Genomic DNA, 12,670 nt, shown 5'->3' with positions numbered 1-12,670 from the left:
CGGTCAGGCCGTGAAAACCATGGCGGAAACTTAACTGGATGTTACGGGGTGAAAGCAGTCAATCAGAAAAGGCTGCATACTGTCTGATACCAACTCTGACATTCTGGGAAAGGAAAAACTGTGGAGACAATAGAAAGATCCGTGCTCGCCAGAAAAGATGCACGGGGACGGATGAATAGGCAGAAGACACAGGACTTTTAGGGCAGAGGAAATACTTTCTATGATGCCGTAAATGATGACTATATGTCGTTATATATTCAAACCCAAGCGTGAACCTCGAGGTGAGCTATGGGTTTTAGGCGGTTATGATGAGTCAGTGTAGGTTTAGCCTCGATTAAAAAGTGTACCTTTTGGTGGGTGATGCTGATAGCAGCGGAGCCCATGCCTGTGTGGTGGCAAGGGAGGCGGAAGGAAAACCTCAGTGCTTTCCTCACAAGGTTGTTGGTAAAGCCTAACCCTGTTCTTTCAAAAGGTCTCACGAACAAGTGACCCAGTCACTGTGACTCACTGAGGTCGGAGTGTTGGGCTGTGTCACGAAGGAACCAGTTGGTTTCTCCACTAAAATCATCCTACCTTGCAGACATCCAAGGACATGTGGTCATCAAGAAATTAAAAATGGAGTTCTGCAGTGGTTAACAAATCCGACGAGGAACCGTGAGGGTGTGGGTTCGATCCCTGGCCTCGCTCAGTGGGTTAAAGATCCGTCGTTGCCGTGAGCTGTGGTATAGGTTGCAGACACGGCTTGGATCCCTCGTTGCTGTGGGTCTGGCGTAGGCCAGCGGCTACAGCTCCGATTCGACCCCTAGCCTGGGAACCTCCATATGCCACAGGTGTGGCCCTAGAAAAGAAAAAAAGAAAAAAAGACATCGAAAATGAATTCACTTCTGGGCCTCTAGAGTTCACGCTGGGACATGAATTTTAGAGTTCAAGTTGGGACATTAACTCCGACTTTAAGATATTTATCGACACCAAGGACCTTAAGCTGGGTTTGAGAGATTAAAAGAGTGAGCTTCTTATATTTATGGATTTTGAGTGACCCAGCAGGGTGCAGCTTAAACTAGGAATGAGAAAGCACAGGTGGCTATGATGTCAAGGTGGGCAGGGGTCAAGTGAAATAGCGGATGGTGGGCTAAGCACGGGCATTTGATTTCTCTCCTGTCGGTAAGGAAGACCATAGAAAGTTATAAGCACTAAAGAGCCATGCTCAGATTCATGTTGTATAGAAATTTCTGGAGCAAATTGGCATAAGCAAAATTGGCCAAAGATCATGCAAGGAGGGAGTCTCTGCATTGCCTTTTCTCTCACAGATAGTATTCAATTAGCATCTCCCACTAGACCAAGATCCATGAGAATGTGATTTTTCACCACGAATATTTGCTTGAAGACTTAGAATGTGCTGTGTCTCTACACAAACCTTTTGGAGGCATTAATTCTTTGATTAAATATGTCATAATTTCTAGAATCTTACCAGTAGAATGTCAGAGGGAGGGGGCTGATACAGGCTGAATTTCTAGAACTCTTAGATGATTTTGTTGATAATACTGGAAACAACTGAATCATCATAAGAACATTCGAGAATGGCCGGGGGCTTTCCGAGGGCTCCTGAGGCTTTAGACATGGCCCTATGATGAAGGTGGAGGACTCTGGAGGTGAAGACTTGTGTCTTCAGATTCCAGCTGTTGTGACAATGCAGCTGTCAGGCTGGGTTGGAGAAAGACCTATGGCATCCACGGAAGATCTCAGGGTCTTCCTCTGTGAGTTGGGGGATAGAATTCAAGCCTTGATCTGGTCTTAGCAGGTTGCGAGATCCATGTACACGCTGGTATCAGTCGAGGGTTCCTTGGGGCTCTGGGAAGCGGGAGTGATTTTTTTCTGTGTGAAAATCCAGTGATCCACCTCTGTGTATGTCACCTCCCTGGGCTCTTCCCCTTCAGGGTCCTGCATAAAGGGAGACTGTGAGTGAGGCTGTGCCCACATTTGTGGGGACTCAGGAAATGAGACTCCATGAAGAGCTTGTACTGAAGCGGACGTACCTCCGTATTCACCGTTCTGTCCACCTCAGGCTCCCTGTCCATTTTGGCACCATCTGTAGATGATAGAAGCCATCAAAACACTGGGGTGGGCACTTCTGGATTCTCATTTCATAGATACAGATACCACTGCACAGAGAGATGCACTGGGCGTCTGAGATACTCACCTGCCCAAGAGTAGACTCAGAAATGTTACCTCTTTGAAGTTCAAACTTCCATCCCATTGATGGCTCCTAATTTCTACTCCATCAGTGCTCCCCCTACTCTCTCCCTGATGTAGGTCCCTTCCCTAGATATCAGTGGCTGCCCTGGACAAGAGGGTCCAGTGGAGAATTGATTAATAGTCTGCGAGCTGAGAGAAGGAGCAAGGGCAGTGATGTTCTATCTCTGTGGCCCCTGCCTTGAACCAGGTATCCGCCTGCAGACATAAACCCCATTTGTCTCCACTCTCCTCCCTCCTCCCTCCTTTGCCCAGATGGCCCTGGCTGCTTCTTTCTGTGACTTACTCTTTTTGGCATGGTGCCAGCAATGGATGAGGATGAAAAGAAGGATGACAAAGCATATGATGGCCCCCGAAGACCCAGCCAGACCATGCAGGTGGCTGGGGTTATCTGGAAAAAGATGTAAAACCAATAAGCAGATCATAGCAGCTCTCCTCCACTGATCTCTGAGTAAACAAAAACAGTATCTTTACCTCCCCAACACCCTTGCATCCAATCACATTTTCCAATAAAGGGGGGAAAAAAGTGAAATATCAAAGGATGTGGAGTTAGGTCATACAGCCATGTAGTGATTACAAGATGTGTGAGCCCAGGGTTGCAGAATGAAATGTATTTGCTTTTTTTCAGGTGTCATGAGGCATGTATTAGGTTGATGCTCTGAGGAGATAGAGGGAAAAGACAAACCCCTCTCTCAGCTACTGCTGAACATGTTTTTTGTTATTTCCTGCCCCAACAAATCTGGTCCTTTTGGAAATCAAGAGGAAAGTTGACCAAGAAGTAGTGCTATTTCCCACCTCTGAGTCCAAGATCTGAACGCACTAAAAAAATAGCGGTGGTCACTATTTGCATCCATCCATCTGTTTGTCTGTCTCATCTACATCTACACGTATAATTGAAATAGAGGATGAGCTGAGGTTTGGGGTGAAGGGACCAGGTGGGGGCACGTAGTTTTATTTTTTATTTTGTTCCATTTTTTTTTTTTTTACCACATATGCAGCCCCCTCCCTAATCGAGGACCTGTGATGCAGGGCAGGGAAAGGGATGGTAATTCTTTCTCAGATTTGATCTGACCTCGTCCTCCCTGTGAGCCTCAAAGGGCAGAGGTTCAGCCTCATTCTGTGTGGATAAAATAGAGCTCAAAGAGACCATCATACAGACGTAGAATAATGATTTGCACCCAAGTGGTTTTGGCATTCTGGTGTATCATACGGTATACTATATGCCTTCATTGCACCACCCTATGTATTTTCTCTCCCCTGCCAAGTATGGATTTAGATGTAATAAACTCTCAGGAGGTCGTGAGCCCAGGATCAAGCAACGAGGAGGTATCAGACTCAGTAGAACCTCTCGCCAAACGATGCCACTGCAGGAACGCGTCTTCTGTCCATCGACTTCCTTAATTCACTCTCTATCTGACCAGGAATGAAGACACTGCTTATTCAGTGGTCTCCTGGATCCCAGATACACACCTGCTTTACAACCCCTTCTCTTCCTGGGAGTTACTGTTAGTCATATAGCGAGTCCCAGGAAACCCTCATGGTTTCCAATGACAGTGAACCTGCAACACAAACCCCTTGTTCTTAGTTCTTTAATGTAACCTGGGTCCTCTCTATCTCCTGTCATTCATCGTGTAGTTCTTTCCACGTCACTCCCAGCATTTCAGGCGTGAGTTCCTCCTTGAACGTAAGAGTCTTCTCACGTTGGTACCCTCATGGCCGACAGCCGTGAAGGACTATTTGTCCACTCATCTTCAGAGTTAAATACTTCTTGTCGGTAATGTCACAAATGAAACGTTGCCTGCTGAGTGAGCGGTTCTCTACCACTCATGCTAAATTGTCTGCTCTGCATCATCTACCACTTTATTTAAAATGTCATGCATAGTTGCTTCACAATTATTTTTTTTCCGTTGTAGCTGGTTTACAGTGTTCTGTCAATTCTTCCATTTGTGTATTTGTTTTCTGCCCTCCCACGTAACCATACTGCAGTAGCAGCTCCCAAGAGCAGAGGTCAGACTTGCCTTGTTTGCTGTTAGTAGTAGACAGAAGAATGCATTCCTCCCCCCATACATATCATGTCCTCATCCTCATAACCTGTGATTATGTTTTACTATGTTATGAGGCAGTAATGTTGCAGCTGGCATTAAGCTTGCTAATTTTCTGACTTTAAAATAGGGAGATTTCCCCGCATTAGTTGGATGATCCCAATGCAATCGCAGGTTTCCTTTAAAAAGGAAAAGGAAGGGAGAAGAAGAAAATCAGATGAAGAGGTGGGCTGAAGGAAAGAGGGTCAGAGTGATTTGACGTGAGACAGACATGACCAACCACTGCTGGCTTTGAATATGGAAGAAGGATAACTTGAGCCAAGGAATGTAAGAAGCATCTAAAAGCTGAAAAGGATTGTTTGTTCTAGTTCTGTGAAGAATGTCATGGGTAGTTTGATAGGGGTTGCATTGAAGCTGTAGATTGCTTTGGGTAGTATGGCCATTTTTACGATATTAATTTTTCCAACCCAGGTGCGTGGTATGTCTTTCCATTTCTTTGAATCTTTTTTAATTTCCTTGATTGATGTTTTATAGTTCTCAGCATATAGGTTTTTCACCTCCTTGGTCTGGTTTTTTTCCCAGGATATACAGATGGCCAATAAACACATGAAAAAATGCTCAGCATCACTGATGATTAGAGAAATGCAAATCAAAACTACAGTGAGGTAACCTCCTCACATCAGTCAGAATGGCCATCATTGATAAGTCCACAAATAACACATGCTAGAGAGGGTGTGGAGAAAAGGAGCCCTCCTACACTGTTAGTGGGAATGTAAATTGGTACAATCACTATGGAAAACAGTATGGCGGTACTTCAGAAAACTAAATCTAGAACTATCATATGACCCAGCAATCCCACTCTTGGGCACATATCCAGACAAAACTTTCATTGAAAAAGAGACATGCACTGCTATGTTCATTGAAGCACTATTCACAATAACCAAGACATGGAAACAACCTAAATGTCCATCAACAGACAAATGGATTAAGAGGATGTGGTACATATATATACACAATGAAATACTACTGAGCCATGAAAAAGAACAAAACAATGCCATTTGCAGCAACATGGATGGAACTAGAGACTCTCATACTGAGTGAAGTAAGTCAGAAAGAGAAAGACAAATACCATATGATATCACTTATATCTGGAATCTAATATATGGCGCAAATGAACCTTTCCACAGAAAAGAAACTCATGGACTTGGAGAACAGACTTGTGGTTGCCGGGGGGGAGTGGGAGGGAGTGGGATGGACTGGAAATCTGGGGTTAATAGATGCAAACTCTTGCCTTTGGAATGGATAAGCAATGAGATCCCGGTGGGAACTATACCTAGTCACTTATGATGGAGCATGATGAGGATAAGGCGAGAAAGAATGTATAAATGTAGGTGTGACTGGGTCACGTTGCTGTACAATAGAAAATTGACAGAACACTGTAAACCAGCTATAATGGAAAAAATAAAAATCATTAAAAAAAAAAAGCTGAATAGGCAAAAGAGCCTTCAGATTTTAGCCCAGTGTGACCCATTTCAGCCTTCTCAACTCTAGAACTGTAACGAATTTAAAACACAATGGTGTTTTAATCCACTAAGCTTGTGGAAATTTGCAATAGCAGCAGTAGAGAGTGAATACACAGTGCATATCCAGCACGTAGTACCATGCTTGATGCACAGGTTAACTCAGGAGCCATATCTGTGGATGAATTCAGTTCTCTGTCACTGCAAGGCATCTGCCTTCTTTCCCTTCTTCACGTCTTTATAAGCCTCATCTCCAGTTAGGACTGGGCACAGAACAAACATGGCATCCTTCCTGGAAAGAAGGGTCAGGTTTATTTTCATCCTGGGAGGAGATCTCAGCTGCAGAAAATCCGAGATTTAAGCATCCTCCCTGGGTCCAAACCCCATCTGCTGTGGTGGAGTCTGGGGATCAGAGATGGATGTTGACAAGCCCAAAATCACAGAAGTAGAAGGCGGCTGAGTCAACACTCCATCACAAAGCTTCTCTTTCCCGGGTTTCCTGGAGGAACCCTCTACTCACCAGTGCTGGAGCCTGGCCTTGGGTGCAGAGGCTGATGGCTTGAAGAGTTTCCTGGAAAGCAGAACAGGCGCGAGGTGAATAGAGGAGGCTGGCTGTCTTCTACTTCCCTGAAGCTCCTGTGTCATCCAGTGCTGAGTTCCTGGGCGTCGTAGGGTCCCCTTCCCATAACCCCTGCGGACTTGACTCCCTCCCCGAGACTTCCAGATGCAGAGAGGGAACAGGAGCGGTGGATGATGAAAGATGCTTGTACCCAAGATGAGGTCTCTCCCCTTGGCATTCAGAACATCTGTTCCCCTGGGGGATCGGGCTGGGGGTGAGGAGGGTCTTCCGGGAAGTGATCCCCTGAGGCTGAGCCCAGTATCTCCTCCTCCTGGGTCTGCCCTGACCTCTTTCTCCATGCACCTCAATATATAGAGCCCCTCCCCGCCATGTGGCCTCCATACAGGATAAGAGGTATCTTAAATGTACAACCTCAATTTCTCTTTTGCTTTCTCTTTATTTATCCAGGCTTCTTTCCCTCCAGAATCCCTAAGCATTGTCTCATTATCAGAAGGACATCCCTCATATATGCTCTTAATGCTTAGTTTGGATCATGAGACCTGAGACAGGATGAGGTCCTCACCTATGACAGAAAGGGACAGTGGGTCACTCACGTCTGACCACCTGTAGGGAGAGTGATTGAAGGAGCCGTAGCACCTGTAGATCCCGCTATGGGCTGGGGTCCCAGGACCCAGATAGAAGTCTGCCTGGGCCACACCGCTGTGGCTCTGTGCTCCAGTGAGCCACCATCCATAGTTCTTTCTTTCCCTGAGCAGATGGTACATGTCGAAGGAACTCTCGGAGCTGCAGGACAAGGTCACGTTCTCTCCTGACCTCACCCAGGGGCCCCCCTGGGCTGAGAGAGAAGGTTTCTGGTATAGACCTGGCAGAAAGAGTGGTAGTTTAGTGAGAGGGGCTGCTCCTTACTCGCACCGTCCTTCACCCCTGAACTGAGAGTCTACTCTCTCTCTTCTTTTGAACTCTCTCTCTTGCTATCACTCTTTTTCTTTCTTTCTTTTGGGCCACGCCCATGGCACGTGCAAGTTTCAGGGCCAGGGATTAAACCCACTCCACGGAGTGACCCGAGCCACAGCAGGGACAATTCCAGGTCTTTTGTTCTTTTCTTTTTTGTCTATTTAGGGCTGCACCTGCAGCATATGCAGGTTCCCAGGCTAGGGGTCTAATGAGAGCTGTTGTCGCCGGCCTGCATCACAACCACAGCAACGCGGGGTCTGAGCCACATCTGCAACCTACACCACAGCTTGTGGCTACGCCAGATCGTTAACCCACTGAGCAAGGCCAGGGATCGAACCCACAACCTCAAGGTTCCTAGTTGGATTTGGGAACTCCTGTCACTGTCTTTATGCACCTGACTCAGGTCTTTGATTTTTAAGTTTTCTCTGCTCCCTCATGTCTTTCTCTCTAATTCTCTATCCCTTTTCCCTCTATACTTTTTTTTTTTTGTCTTTTTGCCATTTCTTGGGCCACTCCCGTGGCATATGGGAGGTTCCCAGGCTAGGGATCTAATCAGAGCTGTAGCCACCAGCCTACGTCAGAGCCACAGCAACGCAGGATCCGAGCCGTGTCTGCGACCTACACCACAGCTCATGGCAATGCTAGATCATTAACCCACTGAGCAAGGGCAGGGATCGAACCCACAACCTCATGGTTCCTAGTCGGATTTGTTAACCACTGCGCCACAATGGGAACTCCCTCCCTCTATACTTTTCTTTCTGTGTCTCTCCTGCTACCCCCAATTCTTCTGGCTTAGTCTCTCTGTCTCTCTGTCTTTCTCTCTCTCTGTGTGTGTGTGTATGTGTGTGTGTCTGTGTGTGTGTGTGTGTGTGCAGGCATGTGCACAAAGGTGTTTGTCTCTGCTTTTCATTGACTTTGCTTTCTCTCTCATTTCATCTCTCTGTGGGCTTTGGCCTCCATAATCCTATAACACTTGGGGTGAACTTGCAACGGGGCCCATGCATGCAGGAGGAGGACCCATAAAACACAACATATGGGAGCTGATGTCTGGCACCTCCACCAGGAACCGCAGTATCCTGGAGCACGTTGTGGCTCAACCACGTGGAATACAGCCAGGTTAGGATAAAAACAGCCCCTATGGATGACATGTGGGCTGAAGTCGCAGGGCCTGTGGGGAATCAGCCTGGGGCAGGCCAGCGTGGTTATGACTCTCGGGTCAGATATATGGTGTGTCTTTGGTTCCTTTAGTAGGGAAGAGAGTATAGAGTTAAGATGGAAACCAAACTTCTAAAGGGTTCCTGGTCTCTGCACCAAGTCCAGGTGGAAGGGCGCCCTCTCTCTGACACCTGCATACCTGCCTGAATCTCTCCATTTCTGAGTTCCTCTGTCTTTACCCTGTATCTCTTTTTTTGTTTTGTTTTGTTTTTTGGTCTTTTTGTCTTCTAGGGCCACAGCCACGGCCTATGGAGGTTCCCAGGCTAGGGGTCCAATTGGAGCTGTAGCCGCCGGCCTACGCCAGAGCCACAGCAACGTGGGATCCGAGCCTCGACTGCGACCTACACCACAGCTCACGGCAACACCAGATCCTTAACCCACTGAGTGAGGCCAGGGATCAAACCCGCATCCTCATGGGTGCTAGTCAGGTTTGCTAACCGCTAAGCCACAGTGGAAACTCCTGGTTTTTTGTTTTTTTGATGATGTAATTGGTCTACACTTGTTTCTCCTCTTTCATTGGCTCTCTTGATGCAGCTCCCCCCTGGTCTGTTTCTCTCCATGAGAGCCGATGCTCATCTCCTCACCACCACCTGCGGCTTCCAGATAAGACTGATGGCAAGTCTGGACATGGTCACCTGTGCTCACCAGGTCCAGAGAGGCACGGGGGGCTGCCCCCTGACAGTGGAGGTGATTGAGAGAACAGAAGCATTCGTAGGCACCTGCCTGGGCAGAAGTTGTAGGGCCTTGGGGAGAAGTTGGCCTGGAAGCCCCCATCATGGGGCTGCCCAGTGAGGTGCCAGGGATACGTGGTTACCCCTTCTCTGTGCGGAATCACAGTGAAGTCAGACGTATTCCCTCCTGATTGCACCAGGGGTCCTGGCTGAGCCTAGAGAGAAGGGTGCTTTCTGTAGACCCCTAAGAGCATAGATGTGGTGAGTTTAGGAGGAGTCCCCCCGCCCCACCCCATTCCACGGCTCCTGTTCTGAGTGGGATTCCCCACGTCTGTCTTCCTCCTTCCTCTCTGCGTCTCCAGGTCCCCCTCTGCCTACACCTCCTCCACCTTTCTCCCTCACTCTTCTCTGTTTCTCTGCCTCCAGCAGCACCAGGCTCCATTCCCACTGGGCTCACCCTGGGCATTTGTGCTGTTGTATCTGATCCCCACAGACCCCTTTCCTGATTTCTATGCCAGGGGTGGGAAGGGTGACCCCTCCAGGATGCATTCCCAGGTTTTATTATCCGCCACGTTCATGCTCTTTTTGACAAACTAGAATCCCTGATAGGAGGTAAAAATGAAGGAGTAAGGCGGGAACTATAGTACCTCTCAGTGTCCACCCGACCTGTGGCTGTGGATGTAGGTGTGTGTGGGGGGACATCTCCTGCCATGTCCATGTCTTCTCCGTGGTCCCAGCTTCCATAGGAAACCCTAACACTGGCACCACGAACACAGACCCCTCTCTACACGCCAGCCTAGCCGTGGCACCAGCATCCTGCCCTTACCTATTACTGGGTAGTCTCACGTCCCCTCTTTGCAGTCCTAACTTGTCCTTCACCTGGGTACCTCTCTTCTTACCTAGCGCTGCCGTAATCCTTTGCCACAAACACGGTGGCTGAAAAGAACACAAACTGATTATCTTGGCGTTCTGGGGTCAGAAGTCTGGCACGGGTCTCACAGGCTGAAATCAAGGCGTTGGCAGGGCAGTATCCCTCTTGGAACTCTAGGGGAGCATCCGTTCCTGTGCCATTTCTGACTTCGAGAGGCAGCTTCAATTCCTTTTTCATGACCCTGTCCTTTGGCCTCAAAGCCAGCGATGGTTGGCGGAGTCTTTCTCATGCTGCCTTCCTCTGAAGCTCAAATCCTCCTTCCCTCTTTCTCGTCTGTGGTCTCAGTGATGACACTGAGCCCACCTGGAAAATCCAGGATAATCCCTCCATCTCAAGGTTACCTATTTACCATGATTAATTCCATATTTGATCATCCTTTCCCTTGGAATGTAACATAACATATTCATAGATTTGGAATATTAGGATGTGGACATAATGGGGTGCCCTTATCCTGCCCACTACGGGACCCAACTTCTTGCCTTAAATCCCCTCTTATCTAAAATACTTGGAGTATTTCCTGAGGTTCCGACTGGACCCTGACTGACACTCCCTCCAGAGAACTTTGGGATTGGGAAGATTGGGACAATGGGCAGCCACCCTGGACAAGCGCTCCCTGACCTGTGACCACAATCTCCAGGGGGTCGCTGGGTGTCGACCACGCAGAGGGGGAGTCCCTGTGATAACCATGACACCTGTAGGTCCCCGCGTGTGCTGCGGTCACAGGACCCATGAGGAAGCTGCTCCGAAATATGACGTTCTGGAGCTCAGGGACATGGGCTCCGTCATCCTTGTACAGCCTGAACTTGTCAAATCTGAGATGCGAGTGACACTGAAGAGTCACATGCTGTCCTTGAGAAACCACAGGGCTCGGCCAGGCAGACAGGTAGGACTTGTCCTGACCACCTGGGGGACAGGACAAGGAGGCACAGTTTAGAGAAGAAAGTGGAGTGGCCCCCCCCCTCCGGCCCCACGATGCTCAGTGGCTCCTCCTCCTTCTCACATCTATAAGGTCCCTTCCAAACTAGAGGAACCCATGCTACATGGGGACCCCCCCACACTACATAGATGTGGCATCTCCTACAGGAGAAATGTCTGCTGAGAATTTTGAGCAAGTGCCAAATCACAGACTTACTAGAAGTTGCTCATGTAAAATTTGTTGTCTAAAACCACACAGAATAGACACTGAATAGAAGAATAACCTGTGAGTGAAATGATGTCAGCTTACAGGAAACACAGGACCCAGTGGAGCCTCCGACAGAACATTCTAGAGTCTCAGGGGTCACGGCAGAGGGTTCTCCCCTCTTCTGAAAGACCAGCAGCGGTCATGCTCTGAAATCCCTCCTCGGGGAACTGCTGGAGGACCTGCGTTATCATCTTGTTCAGGCACTGCATCCGTCCCTCTCTAGAAATGACACAAGGTCCTCCCCAGACACCCCAGATCCAAACATCAAAATCCCCTATAGGGGCCCACAGAGCCTGGCTCAGCCGAGGGGGCGGTGTCTGGGGAGGGTCTCTGGGCCAGAATTGGGGGCGAGAGTTCCCTGGGCCCGCACTTTGTAGTTCACAGGGGCTTCACCCCCCAAGGCTTTCTGTAGTCAACCCAGCACTCAACCTCCTGTGTCACCTGCCCTCCTGCTACAGAAATTCTCTTACTTGAGTGGTTAGCAACCAGGGTTTGGAGCAAGGACTTACCTTCTTGTGCCCAGATCCTCTGAATCAAGAAGAACCCTGGAAAAAAACACTCACGATGGGCAACACATGTCCATGCAAGACCTGGCCTCCCTCTCCTGGTTCCGCCTGGCCCCGTGAGCCTCATCAGCTAGTGCCGTGCTTGGCTGAAGATGAGCTCAGCCATCAAGGCCACCTCACCCCATGGATGCAGGGCTCTCAGTTAGAGAGGACTTGGCTTCTGAGGCCGGTGTTTGCACCGTAGCGCTTCCTCCCCTTCCTCCCATGCCAGGACTCACCAAGACAGGCCAGGCTGATGATCCTGAGAGTCATGGTGCTGCTTCTGCTGAACAGAGACCGTGACCCAGCAAAACTGAGAAGTACCCAGGTTGTTATAGTGGCCCAACTAATGCAGTTTACAAGTTGACCGCAAGACGGAAGCGTGACGCATGCAGGCTATTTTACCTTAAGTAGGGGAGTGGAGGGGGCCCAGCTGAGGGAGAAATTGGGCTTCCTGGAAAATTTTCAGACTAGAGCTGTCTGTTCAAATCATTTACAATGGCTATACTTGAAATGCAAACTCTAACCCAAGAGCTGCATTTTCATGTTTACTGAAAATGTATTCTGCAATATCTAATTTGCTGTGATGCACTGAATTATTTTCTTTTTTCATTCTTAATATGATTTTCATAGAATTTTCTATTCTTTCTTATATTTAAAAATTTCCAAATTTTCTATGGTTTTATCTTTTCTTTTCTCTTTTTTTTTTTTTTTTTTTTGTCTTTTGTCTTTTTAGGGCTGCACCTGGGGCATGTGGAGGTTCCCAGGCTAGGGGTCCA

The 12,670-nt window shown here is 48.2% G+C and overlaps 1 protein-coding gene across 2 annotated transcripts; it reads right to left on the bottom strand.

Moving 5' to 3' along the window:
- KIR2DL1 (killer cell immunoglobulin-like receptor, two domains, long cytoplasmic tail, 1) lies at positions 779-12,507 on the bottom strand. Of its 2 annotated transcripts, NM_001113218.1 has the most exons (8): positions 12,131-12,210; positions 11,856-11,891; positions 10,782-11,066; positions 6,955-7,254; positions 6,333-6,383; positions 2,537-2,641; positions 2,034-2,086; positions 1,431-1,938 (listed from the first exon to the last, which is right to left on the bottom strand). In NM_001113218.1, exons 1-8 carry the CDS (start codon positions 12,162-12,164, stop codon positions 1,792-1,794), a joined length of 1,011 nt encoding a protein of 336 aa, NP_001106689.1. In that variant the 5' UTR covers positions 12,165-12,210; the 3' UTR covers positions 1,431-1,791. The 2 variants fall into 2 exon arrangements, with proteins under 2 accessions (XP_020948860.1, NP_001106689.1); XM_021093201.1 differs by having other exon boundaries at positions 779-1,938; positions 11,856-12,507.

Source organism: Sus scrofa, chromosome 6 (genome assembly GCF_000003025.6).
Source record: "Sus scrofa isolate TJ Tabasco breed Duroc chromosome 6, Sscrofa11.1, whole genome shotgun sequence".
Lineage (NCBI taxonomy): Eukaryota > Metazoa > Chordata > Mammalia > Artiodactyla > Suidae > Sus > Sus scrofa.
Note: the sequence above shows the minus strand (reverse complement) of the source record. Positions and strands in the feature narration are given on the sequence as shown.

Bases quoted from the DNA above. Each gene is read 5' to 3' on its own strand.
- KIR2DL1 (XM_021093201.1), bottom strand. From the start codon at position 11,979: ATGAGGCTCACGGGGCCAGGCGGAACCAGGAGAGGGAGGCCAGGTCTT. The intron at 2,642-6,332 runs GTGAGTAGAGGG...ATCTTTTTCCAG, and splicing joins AAGGCCAGGCTCCAGCACTG to ATAACCCCAGCCACCTGCAT. The intron at 2,087-2,536 runs GTAAGTCACAGA...TATCATCTACAG, and splicing joins CTGGCACCATGCCAAAAAGA to ATGGTGCCAAAATGGACAGG.